Raw genomic sequence first — 25245 nt, 5'->3', positions numbered from 1 at the left:
AGTCCCACATCAGGCTCCCCACATGGAGCCTGCTTCTCCCTCTGCCTGTGTCTCTGCCTCTGTCTCTCTCTCTCTCTCTCTCTGTGTCTCTATGAATAAATAAAATCTTTTAAAAATAAATAAAATAAAATCACGAATGAAAAGGGAGAGATCACAACCAATACCAAGGAAATACAAACGATTTTAAAAAACATATTATGAACAGCTATACACCAATAAATTAGGCAATCTAGAAGAAATGGATGTATTTCTGGAAAACCACAAACCACCAAAACTGGAACAGGAAGAAATAGAAAACCTGAACAGGCCAATAACCAGGGAGGAAATTGAAGCAGTCATCAAAAACCTCCCAAGATTCAAAAGTCCAGGGCCAGATGGCTTCCCAGGGGAATTCTATCAAACGTTTAAAGAAGAAACAATCCCCATTCTACTAAAGCTGTTGGGAAAGATAGAAAGGGATGGAATACTTCCAAACTCATTTTATGAGGCCAGTATCACCTTAATTCCAAAACCAGACAAAGACCCCACGAAGAAGGAGAATTACAGACCAATATCCCTTATGAACACAGAAGCAAAAATTATCAGTAAGATACTAGCCAATAGGATCCAACAGTACATAAGAAGATTATTCACTATGACCATGTGGGATTTATCCCCAGGATGCAAAGCTGGTTCAACACTTGTAAAGCAATCAACGTGATAGATCATATCAACAAGAGAAAAAAACAAGAACCATATGATCCTCTCAATAGATGCAGAGAAAGCATTTGACAAAATACAGCATCTATTCCTGATCAAAACCCTTCAGAGTGTAGAGATAGAGGGAACATTCCTCAGCATCTTAAAAGCCATCTGTGAAAAGCCCACATCCAATATCATTCTCAATGGGGAAACACTGGGAGCCTTTCCCCTAAGATCAGGAACACGACAGGGATATCCACTCTCACCACTGCTATTCAACATAGTACTAGAAGTCCTAGCCTCAGCAATCAGACAACAAAAATAAATAAAAGGCATTCAAATGGGCAAAGAAGTCAAACTCTCCCTCTTTGCAGATGACTTGATACTGTATGTAGAAAACCCAAAAGACTCCACCCCAAGATTGCTAGAACTCATACAGCAATTCGGTAATGTGGCAGGATACAAAAATCAATGCCCAGACATCATCAGTGGCATTTCTATACACTAACAATGAAACTGAAGAAAGAAAGATTAAGGAATCAATCCCATTTACAATTGCACCCAAAAGCATAAGATACCTAGGAATAAATCTACCAAAGAAGTAAAGGATCTATTCCCTAAAAACTACAGAACACTTCTGAAAGAAATTGAGGAAGACACAAAGAGATGGAAAAGTATTCCATGCTCATGGATTGGAAGAATTAATGTGAAAATTTCAATGCTACCCAGGGCCATTTACACATTTAATGCAATCCCTATCAAAATACCATGGAGTTTCTTCAGAGAGTTGGAACAAATCATCTTAAGATTTGTGTGGAATCATAAAAGACCTCGAATAGCCAGGGGGATATTGAAAAAGAAAACTAGAGCCAGGGGCATCACAATGCCAGATTTCAAGTTGTACTACAAAGCTGTGATCATCAAGACAGTGTGGTATTGGCACAGAAACAGTCACATAGATCAATGGAATAGAATAGAGAACCCAGAAATGCGCCCTCAACTCTATGGTCAACAAATATTCGACAAAGCAGGAAAGACTATCCACTGGGAAAAGGACAGTCTTTTCAATAAATGGTGCTGGGAAAATTGGACAGCCACGTGCAGAAGAATGAAACTAGACCATTCTCTTACACCATACACAAAATTAAACTCAAAATGGAGGAAAGACCTAAATGTGAGACAAGAATCCATCAAAATCCTAGAGGAGAACACAAGCAACACCCTTTTTGAACTTGGCCACAGTAACTTCTTACAAGATACATCTATGAAGGCAAGGGAAACAAGCTAAAATAAACTATTAGGACTTAAGATAAAAAGCTTCTGCACAGCAAAAGAAACAGTCAACAAAACTAAGACAACCTACAGAATGGGAGAAGATATTTGCAAACAACACATCTGATAAAGGGCTAGTATCCAAGATCTATAAAGAACTTATTAAACTCAACAGCCAAGAAACAAACAACCCAATCATGAAATGGGCAGAAGACATGAACATAAATTTCACCAAAGACACACACATGGCCAAAAGCACAAGAAAATGCTCCGCATCACTTGCCACCAGGGGAAATACAAATCAAAACCACAATGAGATACCACCTCACACCAGTGAGAATGGTGAAAAGTAACAAGAAAGGGAACAACAAATGTTGGAGAGGATGTGGAGAAAGGGGAACCCTCTTGCACTGTTGGTGGGAAAGTGAACTGGTACAACCACTCTGGAAAACTGTGTGGAGGTTCCTCAAAGAGTTAAAAATAGAGCTACCCTATGACCGGGCAATTGCACTGCTGGGGATTTACCCCAAAGATAGAGATGCAGTGAAACAGCAAGGCACCTGCACCCCAAAATTTATAGCAGCAATGTCCACAAGAGCCAAACTGTGGAAGGAGCCTCAGTGTCCAGCAACAAATGAATAGATAAAGAAGATGTGGTCTATGTATACAATGGAATATTACTCAGCCATTAGAAATGACAAATACCCATCATTTGCTTTGAGGTGGATAGAACTGGAGGGTATTATGCTGAGTGAAGTAAGTCAATTGGAGAAGGACAAACATATGGTTTCACTCATATGGAGAATATAAAAAACAGTGAAAGGGATCATAGGGAAAAGGAGAGAAAATGAGTGGGAAATATCAGTGAGGGAGACAGAACATGAGACACTTCTAACTCTGAGAAACGAACAAGGGGTAGTGGAAGGGGAGGTGGGCAGGGGGTGTTGGGGTGACTGGGTGACGGGCACTGAGGGGGGCACTTGACGGGATGAGCACTGGGTGGTATGCTATATGTTGGCAAATTGAACTCTAATAAAAAATATACCAAAAAAAAAAACCAACAAAGCAATAAAGAATTCCACTTCACTTAATTCATTTAGCAATTCTACCATTACTTTCTTTTAATCAAAACATTCACACATGACGAAAGGTTTCCATTATTTAATATTTTAACATAATATACAGAACCACAGTACTATTTCAATTTCAAATTATGGGAGCTCACATTCAAATATGCTTGGATTTGACAAGTTGCTGTTACAATACTGAGAAAAGTCATGAAAAAGGTACTTAACAATTTATAAGATAATCAAATATCTTTTTGCTACGTGGGCCAATGCATTAATAGTAACTTGTTTAAAAATGCAGTCTTTTTGGACCTCAAATTATTATAAAAGAATATGAAGAATATATAGCTATACTTTCTGAATTTCTCAGACACATTTCATTTCAAAAGCTGAAGGCAAATATTACACATCAGAACATTCGTGAGATCCTTTCTCCTCTGTACTTACCTGTAAAAATCAAAAACTAAACCACACTTTCCTAAGGACATAGCTATTTCTAGGCTACATTAGTGTAATCATAAAAGACTACTAGAACTAAATTATCACTTTTATGTTAACAATTTTCACCACAATACAGCTTTCCTAAAAAGACAGAATAAAACGAGGGATTTTGGATTTCCCTTACTGAATTTAACATAATAGAATCTCATACCTTCTGGCTTTCATAAACTTCAACTCATTTTTTCCAATAGGAACTATCTACACAGCACAGTGCTACATACAATTAGTTATTCCAGTGAGATGTATATTTAGATTTACAATAGGATCAACACAATAGTGCCATACAAAGTTCTTCTGCAGGTAAAAATGCTAAGAAAGGCCACAGTGGACAGTGCCAGACATTGTGAGGACAGTAGATTCCAGGTACCACTGAGGTTCAGAAGGGACCACAAGTTTCTAATTTTTTCAGCAATGGGAAAAGAAAAACATTTAGAGAAACATAAGAGTAAAAATATATAATTCCACTGTCAATAATAATGTAACTTTTCAGATACTGCTTCCTTAAACAGGCAAATTAGCTGAACTTTAAGTTAGAGAAAGTGAACAAGATCCGAATATGAAAGATATTCCTTGTTTTCTCATCAAAGGAATGCACTAGGATTAGCACGAGGATCTTTCTGGTTCCTGTATCTGTAGGTCAGCCAAACACCCAGGATCTGGAACAGAAGAAAAAAAAAAAAGAAGAGAAAGTAAAAGTTTTACCTACTTCTTCAGTGCACCAATAAATATCTGGAACCCCTCAAGTGCTTGGCATCATTTGTTCAAAGAGGAAGATATTTCTTTTTCCCTTTCAAATGTAGTAATTGTCTTAATTTAGATGCTCTGAAAACAATTAACATGAATACTGGCCCTCCAGAGATTTCTGCATCCTCAAATCCCAGGACCTGGGACAAAGTTACCTTATGCGGTAACAGGGACTTTGCAGGCATGACTGGGTTAAAGATCTTGTGACAGAGAGTTTATATGGGTGGGCTCATTGATGTAATCACAAGGGTCCTTATAAAAAAAGAGTCAGGAAAAAAACAATGTCCACATCCTGTGGACAGAGAAAGTCCACAGGATGTCAGAAGCAGCAGGAAGCAGAGTCAGAGAGAAGGTGCTGCATAGCTGCCTAGAAGGTGGAGGACAAGGCCATGAGCCATAGAGCACAGGAAGCCTCTAGAAGCTGCAAAGGGCATGTTCTCCCAGAAAGCCTCCCAGAGGAACCTGCATTTTAAGCTTCTGACCTCTAGCAGTATAAGGTAATAAATGTATGTTGCTTTAAGCAACTCTATTTATGATTATTTGTTAGTGCAGCAAGAGGAACTTAATACAAACACTGAATTGTCTGGATAACTAAAATATCACATTATTTTGATAATTCAGAAACACACTGGGTTGAGGAAAATTCAGCAATAACAAAACCCCCACAATAACAGATTTTGCCAACACAGATATTTAAAAAATATTTTAATTCCTACCTCATGGGGATCTATACTTTTAGGAAAGTACTAAGTTGTTAACATGCCATTTGCCAAGCCAGGTTCACTAAAGTGTTAATATATATATATATTTTTTAAACTAGAGAAGTGTCCATTCTATTTCTGCTACCTCAAAGTTGATTTACTTAAAATAACCAAAAATTTTTAGACCGAAAATGACAAAATTTTAATGGAACAAAATGAATTTCACATTACATTTTCCATGTTAGGTCTGTGCCAGCTTTTTATCTAAATTTTGTTTGACTTCATAACTACTCATTAGTCCTTTAAACTATTTCTAGAGAATTATGATCAATCCAAAATGTTCTCCATTACCACAGTAACAATCTCTGTGTTACTGTACCATTCACTGTTGGATAAATTATTATTAAAATCCCTAGCCAGGATTCAAAGGACATGGTATATAAAAGATAGACCAGGATTCCATGAAAGATCACTAAGTCTTCTTAGCTCTTAAGACACTGAAGACTCATGAGTTTATAGTCTTAAATAAATAAATAAATAAAAGATAGATAGATAGATAGATAGATAGATAGATAGATTTATTTTAGAGAAAGAGCAAGCCAGAGTGTGTGAGTGAGGAGAGGTGTGAGAGGGAGAGAACCTTCAAGCGACTCCCCGTGCTGAGCACAGAGCCTGACATGGGGCTCGATCCCATGACCCATGAAATCATGACTTGAGCCAAAACCAAGAGTCAGACGTTCAACCAACTGCACCACCTGGGTGCCCTTCATGAGTTTATATTCTTAAGAGAATTAATATTTTAAAAAAAAACAGTAGGGGGAGAGTGAATAGACAGAACAGAGAACATTTCCAGGGCAGTGAAAATATTCCTTAGGATATTATAATGATAGATACATGTCATTACACAATTATCCAGATCCATAAAATGTACAAAAGTAAACACTAATTGTAAACTATGGACCTTGAGTGATTATGATACGTCAATGGAGGTTCATCAACTGTAACAAATGTCCTACTCTGGTGAGTAATGGCAATAACAGGAGGGACTATGCCTGTGTAAAGACAAGGAATATATGGGAAGTTTACATATACATTTACTGTACTTTTCTCTTAATTTTGCTATGGACCTACAACTGCTCTTAAGAAAATAAATTCCTTAAAAAAAAATAGGCACAACTGAAGATAGTGTAACTTGATGAAGAGAAAATGGAGCTGCTCAAAAGAATTAAATTCACAAAATAAATTCCAAATATAGGGAACCCTGGGTGGCGCAGCGGTTTAGCGCCTGCCTTTGGCCCAGGGCGGGATCCTGGAGACCCGGGATCGAGTCCCACGTCGGGCTCCCGGTGCATGGAGCCTGCTTCTCCCTCTGCCTATGTCTCTGCCTCTCTCTCTCTCTCTCTGTGTGACTATCATAAATAAATAAAAATTTAAAAAATTTAAAAATAAATACATACATACACACATACCAAATATAAAAAGGAAACCACATGGCAAGATCTGGCTAATGGGGGATATGGAGATGGTTCATCCCAATTTTTCTCCTATCGATATTTTTAAATTTTCATGGAAAAAGATCCTACTTTTAACAAGAAACAAAAGAATAATGCACAGAATTGTTTTTAAACAGTATATCAATTTTCTTTTTTTTTTAAACAGTATATCAATTTTCTTGAATCAATGTCATAACCAACCCACAAGTAAGACAGCTCTTTTCTAAGAAAACATGAAATGAAAAAACTGCTCAGAATAGAGATGTCAGGGGAGACTTCTTTTAAAAAATGAATATTAATTTTGGTCTTTATCTCGACTTTGTTAATACAGCCAAGTGTGAATTTTTCATTCTCAAGGGAAGAAAAGGAAACTGAATAGAATATAATATATCCACATATATGTATATATAATGTGCTATATATTGACCATACATCATATACATATATGCTATATAAATTAGATATGCAAATGCAGTATACGCATTATATATACAATATTAATTTTTTAAAAGATTTTATTTATTTATGAGAGACACAGAGACATACAAAGAGGGAGAAGCAGGCTCCCTGTGGGGAACCTAATTCATGACTTGATCCCAGGACCTTGGGATCATGCCCTGAACTGAAGGCAGACATTGAAATACTGAGCCACGCAGGCATCCCCTAAATTTTATTTTCTCCTGTCAGTGATTTCTCACGTCTTAACCTAGATAGAAGGAACCTGAAGGGCAGAGAAACTATTCCTTCCCCAGCACTCTAATTTAACCAGCTCATTACTGAAGACCACAAGATGGTCCACAGGTTTGCTGTTACAAGCAATAAACATTCCTGTCTATTCATTTTACATAGCTATAGGAGTATCTCCAAGAAATAAAGCACTGTAAGTAGAATGTATGAATTTTTCAAAAATTAATTTTGATACACATTGTCAACTCAGCTATATCAAAAAACATCCAAAGATATCAAGAGCCTCATAAAAACACTGCAAAAGGAATTAGCATTCTTCCAAAACTATCCAACAATATGAGTGTGGTTTTGCTTACAGACACATATATTACATATCAATGTATTAATATGATATATATATTAGTATTATATAAATATCAATATATTAGTATTATATAAATATCAAGTAATATAAATAAGAAATTAATACTGTTTATCTGTAAGTTTTGGAAAGCTAGAAATAATGAGGGATGGGCTTGGAAGGCAATTTTTTAAAGCATATCTTTATATGTATGTGTCTGTTGTATAATATTTATATTTAATAGTCTGAATGTCCTTCCTATTCCAAAATGAAATCTAAATTTTTAATTTATCATAAAACTCTACAAATAGAAGACTCTAGAAATAACTTGGTCTAAATTCATTTCATTTGTTCATTACATTTTACATAATTTAATAGTCAAGCATCTTGCCCTGTATAAAATTAAACCTAGATCCATGAGGTTTTCTGTTTTCAAGCCGGGGCTCCTCTGATTATAATCCTAGTTCTCCATGAGAATATTCATTGATACATTCCAAAAGTTAAGGGCCATGCTAAGGCAAAATGCCATGCCCTCTTGCCATATAAAACAGAAATCCCTATGACAAAAGTGGAAAGATAGTTATTTGCACCCACCTCTGTAAAGCTGAAGAAGAGGCCAATGCCACCAACAAACCTCAAAACCTCTCCAGCGTATTTTCCTATTATTGGAGCACACAGTGAGCATGGGTGGCTGCTTTTGGCACAGCTCTGTATCAATTAAAAGGGAAAAAAAGGACTTTTATTTCAAAGTACAATTACAGACAGCAGATAAACACTGAACACACCTAAAAATGAGTGACTAGAGTATTATACCCAATTGGGACCTTGGCTGTTTAGTAGTATCCTAAATTCTTAGATGGCTCCAAAGATTCCCAACCCCAGCTTACACTCCCCAAGTAATCACACCCACTTGAGTGTGGATGGGTTTTGTGAAAATGATGCAGTCACTGCAATGTTCACAGGGTGGTTACCCAGACATCATCTTAACAGAATGGAGAGATTATCATACTGAACTTTGATGCTGCCATATTATAAGATGGCTGTATAGTTAGAACCTGAGAGCAGCCTCTAGGAACTAAGGAACACCCAGTAAGAAAATGGGACTTCGGCACTACGACCACCAGAAACTGAATTCCACCAACACCCACTGAGGTTGGCAGAGTACCCCAAGCCTCAGATGAGATTGCAGGCCTGGCCAACACCTTGATTTCACCCAGGTGAGACCTTAAGTGGAGGACCCAACTAAACCATTCCCCTGTTCCTGATTCATAGAAACTGACGACAACACATGGGTGGTGTTCATGTGTCACATAGCACTAAAAAGCTAATAATCCCACAAAAGAGGCCTCATCGAGGGAAAAATCCAGCTCCGGTCTCAGACAGTGATAGGAGTTTCCCCGGAATATAAACACGTGTGAACTTCCTAGGAGGGTCACACTCTGAGTCTATTCTCATATAGGGGTCTGGCCTGGGTGGCTCCAACCTGTCCATTGCTAGCTCAACTCCCACACAGAAAGAGCAGGAAGTTGTCATGGGGAAGGAGGGAGTTAGGTCCCATGTATCCTCCCTGCTGGGATGTTTAACTGGAGCCCAAAGATTTGAATACACTACTCTCCTACTACCCTGCTTCAAAACCTAGTTATTTACACAGCTCTTCTGTATCTCTAAGGCTAATCTGCTTATTTTTCTTTCACAACTTGTTCCTAGAGGAATTGAATGGGAAAGGAATTAGGGGTAAAGTACCACAAGCACCTATGTCTGGCCGTCTCTGGAATATTTAGTACTCTCACGAGAAGATACTTGAGAATAGACAAATGATACAATAGTATACACGGAATATGATATAGGTATATGCAAAGCATTGTAAAAATACAACTCAGCAACAGAAATTCCATTTCTTTCATGTTAATCATTATTTGTTGTATGTAATACATCTCCAAAAAGTATTTTATATTTTGTACTTACAGCCAGACAAGTGTCATTTGGGTTAAAACTTCGAAACCCACAGCAGTTTAAATTTCTCTGGATGTCATTTCGAGCACTTGCTGTATTGTTCCAACCAACTTCCAGAAGCTGACCCTAGAAAATGTATTTAATATATACATTAAAATGTGTTACCCCTGCACAAAATGTATAAAACTAGAGCCTGCAACTTTTAATAACTAATGTACCTTAATAAATACTCTTTGTAAGATGATTAAAAGTTTTCAAAGGGTAATACCTAAATTTGTAACAAAAAGGAAAGCACCATTTCTATCTCAAGAATGAAAAGTCTTAATTTTTACATGCATTTAAAAAGAAGCACTTAGGGGCAGCCTGGGTGGCTCAGCAGTTTAGCGCCGCCTTCAACCCAGGGTGTGATCCTGGGGACCCAGGATCGAGTTCCACGTCAGGCTCCCTGCATGGAGCCTGCTTCTCCCTCTGCCTGTGTCTCTGCCTCTCTCATGAATAAATAAATAAAATCTTAAAAAAAAAAAAAAGAAGCACTTAGTTCAAAAGATTGTTAGACTGAAACAAGACACATTTTCCACTGCCATAAACCGAGATGCATATACTTCTACAGATTAAGAGTTTGGAAAGTGTCATTGCTAGAATGGAATCTCAAACATTTCATTGTATAGTGGTGGGAAAAGACTGGGTGAACATGAACATCTTTTACTAGTAGCACTTTTTACCCAATGAAGAGAAAATTTCACTTCAAGGATGCAAAAAAAAAAAAAATAGCAACACCTGATGTTTCAGGGCTCCAATCAGTCCCACTAATGCAACCAGTAACAACAGATTTTAGCTGTGAACAGTGAAATGCCATTCTGAGCAAGAAGGAATTATCTTATATCCCAATCTTTTCTCCCCCATTTTTCCTACACATACTATGAGGCATAATAAAGTAAAAGAAAAAAAATATTTGCTTACCTGTTGCTCCTCGTTCAGGGCTAAGCAAGCACATGATACAGAAAACTGGACGATAAATACAAGTAAGAGAATAATCATGTACTGAGAATTCAAGTTAAGGCATTTCTCAATATTCTTAACATAAAATAGAGGTACTGACAACTTCAGAATGTACTAGAAGGAATTCAACCAGAAAACAGAACAAATGGCACCTGGAGAAAGTTCACTGAGAACACACTCGATTATTATTTTCATTAATACACTGTAGATATTTCATAATAAAAAATACTAATATTTAACTAAAAGCTGATCTGTTAGAATTTCATTTAGATTAAAATAAAAATTCTTACATATATAAAACAAATAAATATAGATAAATATATTTAAGGTTTCTTAATATTAAAATCTAAAAACGAATCATTGAAATTCTCAACCACATATTAACCTTCTGGAAAGGATCTAGAGGTCACTGAATCAATTCAATTTAACTCCAAATTTGCAATATATAAATAGGATTATACTGAATTTGCAGAATACATTCTTCATGATGTGCAAAGGATAAAGTGGGAACATATACAGTAATTTCACCTGGGACGCCTGGGTGGCTCAGTGGTTGAGCGACTGCCTTTGGCTCAGGGCGTGATCTGGGATGGAGTCCCACATCAGGCTCCCTGCATGGAGCCTGCTTCTCCCTCTGCTTATGTCTCTGCTTCTCTCTGTGCGTGTCTCTCATGAATATATAAATAAAATCTTTAAAAAATAAATTAAAATAATAATAATTTCACCCTAAGAAACATTCCTAATGTTAGTTAAACAAATACACATAGGGCATGATAAGAGTTACTCCCTGACAATTTTTTTTTTAAGATTTTTATTATTTATTCATGAGAGACAGAGAGAGACCAGCAGAGACACGGGCAGAGGGAGAAGCAGGCTCCACACAGGAAGCCAATGCAGGACTCCAGGATCACGCCCTGGGCTGAAGGCAGGCGCTCAACCACTGAGCCACCCAGGTCCCCTCCCTGACAATTTCCTAATGATAATTCTAAATCAGTTGTAATTATCAAAAGAATAATCAATAAACGTTAAGAACAAACTCAATTGGAGTAAAAATTCTCTTTTAAAAAAGGATACAAAAAAAAGCAACACTTGATGGTGTTTTACCGCTCCAATCAGCCCCACCAATGCAATCAGGAACAGGAAGATGCCCACTGCAATGACCACACCAACCACTCGGAGGCTCGAAATCAGCCCAAAACCAATGCCCCATGCTGCGATTCCAATTAGCAACAGACTAACCAACTGCAAAAACAACCAAATGGGCAAGGGATGGGACAGGGGGAAGAGAAAGAGGGAAAGAAAATATTAATTTATATAACATCAAGAATACTTCTCAGTATCTTACAAATGACTACTCATACTCAATACTAGAGTACACACAAGATCTTAGTAGATAGTATTGTACTGTATTAACAAATTAATCCTCAGTCATGCTTAAAAAAAAAAACTAATAATCATCTATGAAATTATTATGAAGCCTCAGAGGTCATCTGGTTTACTAAGCCTAAATAATTTCTACCTAAGCTTTTGAAATCATGGCACATGTAAAACTCCTAGATGCCAATATCTCAGTCCAACTTATTGATTACTTCACATGGAAATCACTTGTGTTTCCTTCAAACTCAGGCAGTCTGTAACCTCTGTGATGCCTTCCTCATCCCCTGTAAACGGTTCTTCAAAGATAGTTCCATTGTTCCCCTCATCACACTCTCCTTCTGTTGCCAAGCCTGTCTCTCCTAGGAGACTGGGAGAACCTTGGGAGGAAGGCCCCATTTCTCGCCTGTCTATCATGGAACCCGGGCCTCGCAGTCAAAAATTTCTCAAAGTGTTGAAAACAATTGCTTTCAGTGTCACCATGCATCCTATTAGAATTCAGAGAGAGATTATTCAAACCTGTAGGACAATGTGAAACATTTCAGCTATTTTGAGTACAGTGGTATTCTGAGCAAGACAAAACTATTTTATACTCCATATATTTATATACTGGTAAAATAAAACCAAGAGGCAGGATGCATGCCTCAAAGTCAGTCATTACCTGTAAAACAAAGTTATGATTATTTCTTTAGAATAGCAAATAAAGAGCATGCCATGTAAAGATTATGATGAAGTGATAGAACATAAAGCTGAAACAGGTATGTGGGAGGGCTGGGGGTGAGGCTGTGGGACAGGAACCAGGCAATATCTTCAACTGAGAGTCAACCATTTCCTGGAGTGAGTGGATGACAGAACCATACACAGTTGAAAGGCATCAAAATACCTAAAATATACTTTCTAGCACCACTTCAAGACCCAATAAACATTGTTTCAAGATATAAGTCACCATTCACTCAAATGGATTTTTACTCAAATATCTAAGTTTTTATACATGTAATCATAGTGTAGGAACACAAATTTTAAATATTTTAGTATCTCCAACTTCTTACATGTGTACAGATACAAGTAAAACTGAAATATTGACAAACAGAACAACTATTGTTTTGTTTTTTTTTTTTAAGATTTTATTTATTTGAGAGAAAGAAAGCATGCATGGGAGAAAGCACAAGCAGAAGCAGAGGGAAGGGCAGAGGGAAGGAGAAGGAGGCTCCCCGCTGAGGAGGGAGCCCGACATAGGGCTCTGGGGCTCGATCCCAGGACGTTGGGATCATGACCTGAGCCAAAGGCAGATGCTCAACCAACTGAGCCACCAGACAACTCCATCTATTTGTATTTTTATCCATTGATTATCAAGCAGATCTTGAGAAGGAAAGAAACTGTCTGTAGCATGACAGAACCAAGTTAGGGAGTTACATGGACTTAGTGTTCTCCACTGCAGCTAGTATAACCAGAAACCTTTGTTCTCAGTGGGAGAAGGGAAGAAATTCTCAGAAACTGCCACCCAGAAATTGTTTGGTCCCTCTCATTTTCTTACATGCTCCTTATCAGCAGGTCCATTTGCTTCTGTCTCGTTTCTATCTCTTCACTCTCCATCTTCTCATGACTTCCAGCTATCTTGGGTTGAGAAAAAGTCCTTTGCTCCACCACCAGCAAGCTTATTCCTGACTCTGTGTTATCCAAATATAGCATGTTTCCCTCCACAAGTGAAAGAAGGTAAGAGGATGCGAGGACAGGCCTTCACCTCAGCATCCGCACTGCACCACAGGACCAAATGCTGAAGGTGTTCCATATTTTCAACACATCAGAGTAACTGGCTGTATCAGTCAGGGTTCTCCACAGAAAAAGAACAGGATATGTACTTAGAAATAGAGATTTATTTTAAGGAATCGGGTCATGCAACTGTGGGACCAGCATGTCCAAAATTTGGAGGAGGACAGCAGATTGATAATTCAGGCAGGCCTTCCATGATCCAGTCTTGAAACACAATTCTGTCTTCCTTAGGAAACCTCAGTTTTTGTTCTTAAGGTTTTCAACTGATTGGATGAGGCATACCACAATGGGAGTAATCTGCTTTACTTAAAGTCAATTGAGTGTAAATGTTCAGTCTAAAAAATACCTTCAAATCAATAGCTACACTAGCATTCAACCAAACATTTGGGCACCACAGCCTAGCCAAATAGACACACGAAATTAACCAGCACACTTGCCAACCTTAACTCCTGAGTCTGATGCTTATTTCCTAATTCAATTAAATTTGGAAGCAGGATTATCACTCTCTCTGAGTCTTAGAGCCAAAAAAGATCAGAAGAATGAATAATACAGTAATTACAATTCTTCTAACCTCATAGTTTAAAAAAATTCTTTTGGGAATCATACCAAATCCTTACTATATTAACGAAATTCTTACAAGTCAAATATTCAACAGCAAATGACTGGTGCCCACTACACACTAAAAGCCAGAGACAAAAATATCCCTACTAGAAAAAAGGTTGGCAACTTTCCTCTGTAAAAGGTCAGATATTTATCATTTACCCTTGTAGATCATACAAGAGGCCTCTGCCACAACTGTTCAACTCTGCTATTGTAATACAAAAGCAACAGCAAACGAATGAGCAGGGCTGTGTTCCAATAACACTTTATTTACAGATACTGGGATCCCTGGGTGGCGCAGCGGTTTGGCGCCTGCCTTTGGCCCAGGGCGCGATCCTGGAGACCCGGGATCGAATCCCACATCAGGCTCCCAGTGCATGGAGCCTACTTCTCCCTCCGCCTGTGTCTCTGCCTCTCTCTCTGTGACTATCATAAATAAATAAAAAATTAAAAAAAAAATTTATTTACAGATACTGAAATTTAAATTCATGTGATTTTAATGTGCACCAAAATATTATTCTTCCTTTGATTTTTTTAATCATTTAAAAATAGAAAACCATTCTTAGTTGGCAGGTATACAATAACAGGCAGTGGAATGGATGTGACCCATCAGCCAGTTTGCTGACCCTTGCTCTAGTCAGTGTAGGAGAGAATAAAAAATTATAATGGGACAAAAAATTGCTTTACCAGTACTTTTACAAGATGGGTTGGAGGACAGAACAATAATCCAAAAAGTCCAGATAAACAGAATAGGCCAAAGACTGCATAGAAATAGTAAAGGCACAGGTAGTAGGCTGAAAAAAATGACCATACTGTGAATATGACCTTATAGAACAAAAGAAGAGAATATAACTATTATTTATAATAAATATATATAATGAAAGAATATAAAATATTTTGTAAATATTATTTTATATAGCAAGAGAGGTGACTAAATTAATAATCTTAAAAGGAGGAGCTTATCCTGAATTATCAGGTAGACTCTAAACGTCATCACAAGTATCCTTGTAAGAGAGAAGGAGAAGAAGACACTCAGGGAGGAGACAGCCATGTAACAACATAGGCAGAGGGTGGTATGGCTCCAAGCCAAGGAATGCCAACAGCAGCCGAAGATAGAAGAGGCAAGGAACAGCTTCTCCCCCAGGGCTCTCAGAGAGAGTGCAACCCTGATGGTACTTTCATTTTGGACTTCTGGTCTCCTCAACTGCAGGAATAAATTTCTATTGTGTTTAAGCCACCATGTTTGTGGTAATCTGTCAAAGAAACCCTAGGAAACTAATACAGAACAATTCACACAGTGAGCACTGGACAAGTCAGGAACCTCTGTTACAGAAAGCTGTCCTATATTTTACCACTAAGAGAATCCTACCATGCAGCTGAAGTATTCAGGTATCCCTATCAGCACCCTCCTACAAGACCAAATCCTTTATTTAGATCTCAACAACATCTCAGCAAAATGAGAAAATTGTCTTCTGCTCTGTTACCAACTTACAGCCTCCTTAATAATGAAAATATTTTCCCTTTTGAAAAACAACATCTACAGCTGAAAGAAAGGGATACTTTATCATATCAATAAGAAATTCCAGGTCTCAGATTAGGCATTATGCTATTATTGAAAACATTATCTAAAGCATATACAAGTTTCTCTGCTCTGATTTTTTTTTTTAAGATTTTATTTATTTACTCATGAGAGACAGAGAGAGAGAGAGAGAGAGGCAGAGGCACAGGCAGAGGGAGAAGCAGGCTCCATGCAGGGAGCCTGATGTGGGACTTGATCCCGGATCCCCAGGTTCACGCCCTAAGCCAAAGGCAGACGCTTAACCGCTGAGCCATCCAGGTGTCCCTGATTATTTTTTTTTAAGTAAGAGAAAAAAGAGGATACTCCCATCAATAGACCTCTCTGTTAGAAGTATTTTTCACCAAGTTCACTCCACTACGTCTCCACCATTGTTGTCAGTCTATCCTTATCACTAATACCAAGCACTCCTGTAAAAACACTGAAGAAAGTATATCAGTTTCCTATTGTCACTTTAGCAAATTACCACCAGTGTAGTGGCTTAAACAACACAAATTTATTCTGCTGCAATTCTAGAGGTCAGAAGTCCAACATGGGTCTTACTAAGCTAAATCACAATGTCAATAAGGCTGCATTCCTTCTGGAAGCTCTTGGGCCAATCCCTTTCTTTGCTTTTTCCACCTTCTGGAAGACACTTGCATTCCATTGCCGGCAACCACTTCTTCCATCTTCAAAGCCAGCAGCATAGTATATTCAAATCCTAGTGTACAACCCGTTTCGCTAAGCACATCTTTCTTTGAGTAGAGCCCTCCTGCATCCCTCTTAAAAGGACCTTTGTGATTACATAGGGCTTTCCCAGATAGTCCAGATTAATCGTCCCATCTCCAAATGCCTAATCACATTTCAAAGTTCCTTTTGCTATGTAACATAACAATCCATATCCAAAGATTAGGATGTGCCCCTTTGGGGGCAAAGGGATATTATTCAGCCTACCTTAGAAGGTCCTAGGGTCATGGGCAACTGAGCTACCATAGAATCTTCCTTCCTGCAAATACTTTAAAATATTGAAAAAGATTATAATATTTTATTTAAATATATACCTGAGCACCAAGAAACTATAGGAAAGTCCTATAGGCCAGAAAGGAAGGGGAAATGCAAAGTCAGGACTGTAAGCATACAACTGGTGGGGTGGGGTAGGGTGGGAGGGCAGGAGAGCAATAGTTCTGGATGGCAAGGGTAGAAAGGAGTCTGTCAACCAGAACAGTCCTTGAAGAGGAGGGACTTGAGTTTCAAACCAGGCAGGACTGGGAAGGAGAACTAAGACCCTTACATAACAAGCTTTTCTAGAAAGCTGTATTTTCAGTATTATACAAAAACTACACCACCACCCCCAGGATGATAACAAAGATTTCCAAGTGCCTTCTAAAAGCTTTTTGCAACAAAGAGAAACTCTAAGCTTTGAAAGTCTGGAGTCTAAATGTCTGGAGTCTAAATGTCACTAGCCAGGCATGCAGGAAGCTTCAAGCCAAGCAAGTTAGATAAAAGCTAATCAAAGGCAGTGATGGGATTTAGAGAAGGAAAACTCACAGAAGCAAATCCAAAATGGTTCAGGAGGGACATTTGCAAATCCTAGCCCTCACACCATTCCCGAAGAAAAAAGTAAAAATTTTTCTATCAAAAATCACAAAACACATAAGAAAAAAGAAATTTTCCAGTAGAGGGATACAACAGACATAGCACAAGAGTTAGAGCCCTCAAGACGTTGAGGTAATAGAATTAACCAAATGAGACTAAAATTATGTTTAAACTGACTAAAAAGATAAAAAATAAAAAACAATATAGACAAAACAAAACTATATTTAAAAATGAGACTTGAACGGCACCTGGGTGGCTCAGTCGGTTAAGAGTCTGTCTTTGGCTCAGGTCATGATTCCAGGGTCCTGGGATCAAGCCCTGCATCAGGCTCCCTACTCAGCATGGAGCCTGCTTCTCCCTCTCCTCTCTGCTCATGCCCTGTCCTGTTCTCTCTCTCAAATAAATAAATAAAAATCTTTTAAAAAAGAGAGAGACACTTGAAAAAGAGCCAAACAGAGCAAAGCCAAAGAAAGTAGAAAGAAGAGAAAGATATTATAGGAAAGATAAATCAAGCTTCCTTTAAAAAAAAAGAAAAAGAAAAAGATAATAGGCCTTTGACAAAATTACTTTTTTAAGAAAAAGAACATAAGTCCCCAAAATGTCCTTAACTGATGAAGAATAGCTATCAAAAACCCAAAGCAAAAAATCATACTCAATGATAAAACGTGAGAAACATTTCCTTCAAATTTCAGGAGTAAGACCAGGGTGCTATCACGCTTTCTCTTCAGTGTTGCAGTGGAGATCTTAGACAACTGAGTAAGAGTGAAAATTAAAGATGAGGAGAAAGCACAGCTGCCATTATTCATATTAATAGGAGTATCCACATGGGAAATCCAAGAGACTGCAAATATTAAAACTGGTAAAAATGAGAAAAGTTACTATAAATAGGAACACTATACAAATGTCAATAACATGCTAATGCACCCCCCCTCAAGACTTTCTAATTTTTTTAACAATGTGATTCATAATAGGCCCTGTAAATCTCAGGTACATATAAGTAAATCTAAGAAAAGTAGTAGAAGACCTTCATGGGGAAAATTGTGGAATTAATTGAAGAACATAAAAACCTGCATTAGGGACACCAGGGTGGCTCAGAGGTTGAGCATCTGCCTTCTGCTCAGGTTGTGATCCTGGGATTGAGGCTTGCATCAGGCTCCCAGTGGGTAGCCTGCTTCTTCCTGTGCCTATGTCTCTAACTCTCTCTGCGTGTCCCTCATGAATAAATAAAATCTAAAAACACTCCAAAAAACTGCATTAAATGAAGAGATATAACATGTTCATGAGTGGAAACATTATAATGAAGCATCAATTCACCTCCAATTTAGCCTACAAATTCAATGTATTGCTAGTCAGTCTCTAAGATATTTTTGGGTGGAACTTGATACAATAATCCATTAATTTTCATGAAAGAATAAATGTTACCTGTCGCCAAAGGGCTAAGAACATTTTTAAGACTAAATAGGCTGAAATAAATAGATAAGAAAGAAAGAAAAGAAAGAAAAGAAAGAAAAGAAAGAAAGAAAGAAAGAAAGAAAGAAAGAAAGAAAGAAAGAAAGGCTGTGTCTTCTCCACTCTTTCTTAGCCCAGCTGCAGTGTCACCAGCACCATGCATAAGAAATGCTCTTAGTAGCAAATCAACCTTTGTCAGTGCTGACAAGCAACCATCCTGGGCTCTCTCTTTGTTGTTGCTTTCACCATGCTCTGCAAAACCTGGGCCTACCTGGCTCTACATCTTTTGGACAGGTTATTTCATTTTATATTTTAAGATTGTATTTATTTATTTGAGGGAGTGTGAGAGCAGCAGGAAGGGCAGAGGGAGAGGGTAAAACAGATTCCCCATGAAAAGGGAGCCTGATGTGGGGTTTGATCTCAGGACCCTGTGATCATGACCTGAGCAGAAGGCAGCCTCCTAACTTACTGAGTCACCCAGGTGCCCCTAATTTTTTTAATTAATAAAATTAAACCTAGAAATAAAACTAAAAAATAAGTTAAAAATCCAAATATCACAATTTATTACAAATGTTCAATAATCAAAATCAAGTAGTTGACACAGATCTAAATAAGCCAACAGTATAGGCTTTGAAGGTGACAGAATTCCAAATCAGTAGGGAAAGAGGTGGCTTTAATTAATAGCCTTGTTGGCAGCCCCAGTGGCTTAGCGGTTTAGCGCCACCTTCGGCCCAGGGTGTGATTCTGGAGACCCGAGTCCCACATCGGGCTCCCTGCATGGAGCCTGCTTCTCCCTCTGCCTTTCTCTCTCTCTCTCTCTCTCTCTCTCTCTCATCCTCTGTATCTCAAATAAATAATCTAAAAGAAAAAAATAAATAGCCTTGTGACAATTACCTAAGCATTTTGAAAAGAATAGTAGTCCCTACCTCACACCATTGATTTAAACCCTAAATATAAAAGCAAAACTTAAACTTTTCGAACAAAACAGAAAAATGTTTTGACTTTGTAGTTAAAGAATAACTTCTTACACAAAACCCCCCAAATCAAGTATCATACTAATGTGTTTACTACATGCAAGGAGGTATTCTAAGTGCTTTACATTCAATAACCAATATCATCTTCACAATAACCCTAAGAGGTAGGCAATACTACTGCCTCCATTTTCCAGACAAGGAACATGATGCAGAAAGATGTTAAGTAACTTGGCCAAAAGTACATAGTAAGGAAGGGTTAGAATTGGGATATGATCCCAGGCTGTATGGCTGCAGATCCTGTGTTCTACCTATCACACTATACACATTAAAATTTTCGAATTCTATATAATAAAAATCATCAGACAAATGTAGGAAAGCCTAGAACTAGAGGCTATTTCCAGCATATATATATATATCCATTTAAAAGGACAAATCCATTTAAAAGGACAAAAGGCACACAGTAAAGTAGCCAAAGGTAATAAGAGACAATTCACCAAAGAATCATCCTAAAGACAATCAATACCTGAAAGATGTTAAATCTCATTATATAACAGAAAAACAAAAATCAGAACAATGGGAAATCACCTCATATGCACCAGAATGGAAAAATTAAGCCTGATGCCACCAAAGATGTGGAGAATTTAGAACTCATTGAAATACAAGCATAAATTTTTATAGCCACTTCATGGAACAAGCTGGCAGCAGCTAGGAAAATTAAAAATATGTATCCCATACTAAGCCAGCAATTCTGCTTCTAGAATAATACCCAAAAGAAATACCCATGTCCCCAACTAGACATCATACGTCAGGATTTTGCTGCAGCCTTGTGTGTCGCAGTAAAAAATGTTCAACAACCTCAGAAACCATAACTATGACATTTGTAAACTCTGACGTGATCACACAGAATACAAATGATTTTGGTCTTTCTATTAAATCAATAAATTTCAAACAAATGAAGTAAATTACATAAATACGGTAAGACATACCACTTAATTTTTAAACGCACAAAAAGTCACCTTATTTATGTCTTTTAAGGTGGGGGGGAGGGGAGAAAGCATCTTAAGCAGGCTCCACACCCTGTGCAGAGCCAGACACCAGGCTCCATCTCATGAATCTCAGATTATGACTTGAGCTGAAATCAAGAGCTACATAGGCATCCCAGAAAAGTCACCTTATATTCTTTGTAGTTGACTAATAGGTCAAATTGTCCGAAATATATAAATGTGCATGGAAACAACAGATGTTGATTTTAGGACAGTGACAACTTTTGAGAAGGGGAAAAATGGGAAAGGGGATGGCACGGGCCTTGAACTGTGTTCACCTAACTTCCAAAAAAAAAAAAGGGGGATATGTGGCAAAACACTGGCATCTTAGGAATCAGCCTGTTGGGTTCACAGGAGTCCACATAATATTTTCCCTGCACATGAAATAGTTCTCAAATAAAGCCAATCTTGAAAAGCTCCTTTCTCACCACGGCACCAACTCTAACTTCTCCTGCTTTGCTTTCCTCTGTAAATTGATCCAACTTTCCTCATCCAGCCTTTGTTTCCCTTATTCCTCAAACACAGCCACATAAATCAAGATATTCTCATTCATCTCTCAAATATTTCATATTAATTTTCATCTCTGCTTTTTCAAAGACTGTCTACATTCTCTCCTATGATGTGCTCCCATTTAGGAAAAAGGAAGGCTTTCAGACGAAGGTGGTATACACTTGAAGGCAGTAGCCAATAACTGTAATAGCTCTACTGACTTATAACAGAAAGCAAAGCTCTGGATCGATCACACTTGGATGGTCTCATGTGGGAAAAAAACACCACCCTGTCTCTCTTTCTTGAACCCAACTCCCAAGCACAGGCATGTTGACAAACACACAAATACACATTCTCTTTGTAAGGTGGAAGAGAACACAGAGTTAACTGTCCAATCCCAAATAAATTTTGCAGTTATGACCACAACGATAAAACTATCCAAACATAAACTTATTTGAGCTAGTCAATTTTCCAAAAATCCCCAAATTTGTTAGTTTTTTAACAAAATAATTGAAAAAAAATAAATGTTATGTTCTGTGTGGCTAATGTTTCTAATACATTGCAACACAAAGCCCTCAAGTATTCAAAATTAGTTTTTAAAATTAGAAAGAGCACCCAAAGTTTTCTGATATATCTGTAATTAAATTTGCTTATCAGAGTTTCTTTAACTTTTACTGAAAAGAAGCCCTTTAAAGATAGTAATGAAACTATTTCTGAGTAGTGGTAATTATATGTTATGGTTGGTTTGTAATTTTGAAGAGAATAGGGCTATATGAAGTCTTCCAAACTAGTGATCTAAAAATTATTAATGCCAATAAAATTAATTCTAACTGCATAACTCAAAAGCCTAAGTTTGTTACTAGACTTGGTAGACAAAGGAACTGCAAGAATCCTTTGTTCAATAATAACAACAGTTTCCTATGAGACCAATTGTAATAGAAAGTAAATTTAGACCTATGACAAATAGTTTCCTTCCTTTGGGAGACAGAATACTGATAAAAACAGATTATGGATCTGTTAACTTGTTGATAGCAATGTTTTTATGAGCAGGAAGCACCAACCTTTCTTGTTTTTGCTTTAAAACAAAGAGAAGTGTGTCATATAGAAAGAACTTCTAAAATGAGAGATTCTAAAAAAAAATAAAATAAAATAAAATGAGAGATTCTAAGAGCTCTAATGGAAAAAGCACACTTAGAAAAGTATCTATGACTGGCTTTACTTTCCCAAGCAAGTCCTGAGAGGAGAAGGTGGTGGCAGAAGCAACAGTTCACACAGGGATGGATTCTGAGTAAGATTCTTGTAGAAGGGACACAGCAATTGCCAACCAGGGCCCACATAACAGCACAAACTCAGAGAACACCAAGAATCTGGCCAGTGATCTGTTCTCTTCCATTTTACAGATGATAAATCTGAGTAGCAAAATTACATGCCCAATGACAGAGGCCAGAACTGTGGCAAACTTTCTGCCTGGTGCACTTTTTTTTTTTTCCCCTGTAGAGCCCTATCATAGTGCATAGCATTATATTTAAGTAATTGTTAACACTGAGATATAATACTAACAACAACATTATAATGCATAAAATGTAGTTCTTCCTTTGTAGCCAGATTCTTGTGGGTTTGCATAGCATCTCTTTAACTTACTCCCTAGGAAACCTCGCTGGATAGCCACTTAAAAAAGAACACTGAAGTCTTCTACTCATAGGACTTTTCTATCAGTTAACTACCAAATGCTAGCTTATTTTGTGCCTTTTATTTTCCTTTTACCCAACCTAGAAATGTTGTCACATACACCTACATTCACACAAAAGGGCACAGTGCACGGCCCAGAGTAAGGGAGCAAGAATTTAAAGTGTTTAACATCACTCTTGCACATAACCTTTTTTTAAAACTAATAAACACGTGTTTGTACACTTATGGATACATGCAACGCCATGAGAGAACAAAGAAAAACATACGCTGTGCATAATGATCTTTATAATCTAGCTTAGGAGTGTGTTGGAATATTAGGCCACTACACTAAACTTTTAAAATGATGACATTGCTAGACTATTCTAGAATTAGGAACAAAAGAACCAAATTACTGTCCAAAAGAGGAATGGCCTATGTAATAGCCATGTGTTGCCTTGATAACCCAGAATACTCATCTCTTGTAAACCTCAATCACAGTGTTTCACAGGCCTCATAAGACCATTACTAACAGCAGACACACACAACACAGGCCTATCAATCATGGTTGCTCATCCTCCTATCCACAGTGATTGGTCCACGGAAGGTCCATAAACCAATGGTGTCAATTAGTATGTTCCATTCCATAATACAATAATATTGAAAGAAAAGTAAATGGGTTCCTCTGGCATAGCAAGCTATAAGGACAATTAAAACTGAGTCTATCAGTGGCTATCTTGGCACATGGTAAGAGGTATCTTTAAAAAGAATCTAAGCAGCATCAAGTTGAGCTAGTATATAAAAGAAGCAAGAGAGTTCTGACCTTTTCTGAGACCCCTGATCCAGCCATACTTAACAATCCAACTATTTGGATGTCCCAATTCTATGTATGCTTTCAAAAGTTTGTGCTCTCTTGTCAACACATTCTTTTTAGCTCATCTATGACCCATAAAGAATTCTGATAAATACAAGCTTCATCTTCCAATGTGTTTATCATAAATTTTTTTAGTATCTTCAAACTTGCAGAGATTTTATCTACCTGTACAATTGAGACCACCTTCCCTACATAGACTTTTTTTTTTTTCCCATAGACTGTTAAGTCCTTCACCTTAAATATAGGCTTTTAAAAATATGTGCACTACCTTTTAGATGAAAAGACCTCCCAGAAACTTCTCTCTAAGGACAAACAAGAAGGGAAATCAATGACCCAGGGAAATGCCCTACACCATCTTCTGTCTGCAAACATCCTCCTAGACTTACCAAATTCAACTCCAGACTAAAATGTACCACAAAGCAGGTCAGTGGTTGCTTGCAGTAGGAGCAGGGCTTGTGCAGCAGAAGAGAGGGATTACAAAGGAGGATAAGCAAACTGTGGGGGGTAATAGATATGTTCAAGGTCTTGAATGTGGTACTGGGGCTCAGAGGTTTATATATATATATATATATATATACACACACACTCACTAAATTTATACTGTAAATATGTATAGCTTATGGTATGTAAACAATCTGAATAAAACCGTTTCAACAAGACACACCTTTCCAAGGAAAAGCATTTTACAGTATCATCCTTCTTCTGGAACGGAACAAATTAAAATGCCTAGAGTTGCCAATGCAATTTGGTGAAAAGGAAGAAAGTTACATAACAGTAGAGCAGGCAAACAATGACAACTGAGACCCTGATAAGATCCTTCAATTACGCCCCTGCTCTGGGCTACCTACTTCTGGACATATACCTACATGCAAATAATAAAGATTATTTTAAGCAGCAGTAGCTGGGTTTCTATTACCTAGAGCTGGACTCTATTCCTAATATGGTGGTCTTTGGTCTTTTTTTTTTTTTTTTTAAAGCCAGTAGGATCTGCTCATTCCTAGGCTGGGGATCTGTTGTTTCTAATCTTAGAATAAAGTCCAAATCCCAAGCTAACACATCCAAGGATGTGAAGAGCCTGGATCACTGCTGGAGGTAATTCATTAGCCACTATTCCCCACCTCCAGCCATACTACAAATTCTTCTAATGAGCCTTCTATACTTTAGGTGCCATATAAGCAAGGCACATGTTTTTCTAATATTCCTAGCACCTGGCAAAGTGTCTGGTAGAGAAGAGGTACTCAAAATACACTGCTGAATGAAAGAGCTCATGATATTGCTCATTACTCTTTAAAGACAGATAAATGCTTATTCCCTAATCGATTTAATATTTGAGGGAAAGAAATTCAGCCTAATGTTTCAGATTATCTCTTTATATATAACCAATAAAAAGATTTACATTCTTTCATGAAAATCCACAT

At 37.6% G+C, this 25245-nt stretch overlaps 1 protein-coding gene across 1 annotated transcript in view; it reads right to left on the bottom strand.

The window, feature by feature from the left end:
• Positions 1-3099: 3099 nt before the first annotated feature.
• Positions 3100-25245, bottom strand: part of TSPAN13 (tetraspanin 13) — a 38895-nt gene continuing 16749 nt past the window's right edge. The window contains exons 2-6 of the mRNA XM_041728223.1: positions 11513-11680; positions 10400-10480; positions 9452-9565; positions 8081-8194; positions 3100-4177 (exon numbers count right to left, since the gene is read on the bottom strand). Of these exons, the coding sequence (XP_041584157.1) occupies positions 4103-4177; positions 8081-8194; positions 9452-9565; positions 10400-10480; positions 11513-11680 (552 nt within the window). The 3' untranslated portion in view covers positions 3100-4102. The remainder of the gene's footprint in view (positions 4178-8080; positions 8195-9451; positions 9566-10399; positions 10481-11512; positions 11681-25245) is intronic.

Source organism: Vulpes lagopus, chromosome 13 (assembly GCF_018345385.1).
Source record: "Vulpes lagopus strain Blue_001 chromosome 13, ASM1834538v1, whole genome shotgun sequence".
In the NCBI taxonomy this organism is placed as follows: domain Eukaryota; kingdom Metazoa; phylum Chordata; class Mammalia; order Carnivora; family Canidae; genus Vulpes; species Vulpes lagopus.
This window is presented reverse-complemented; position numbering and strand designations above follow the sequence as displayed.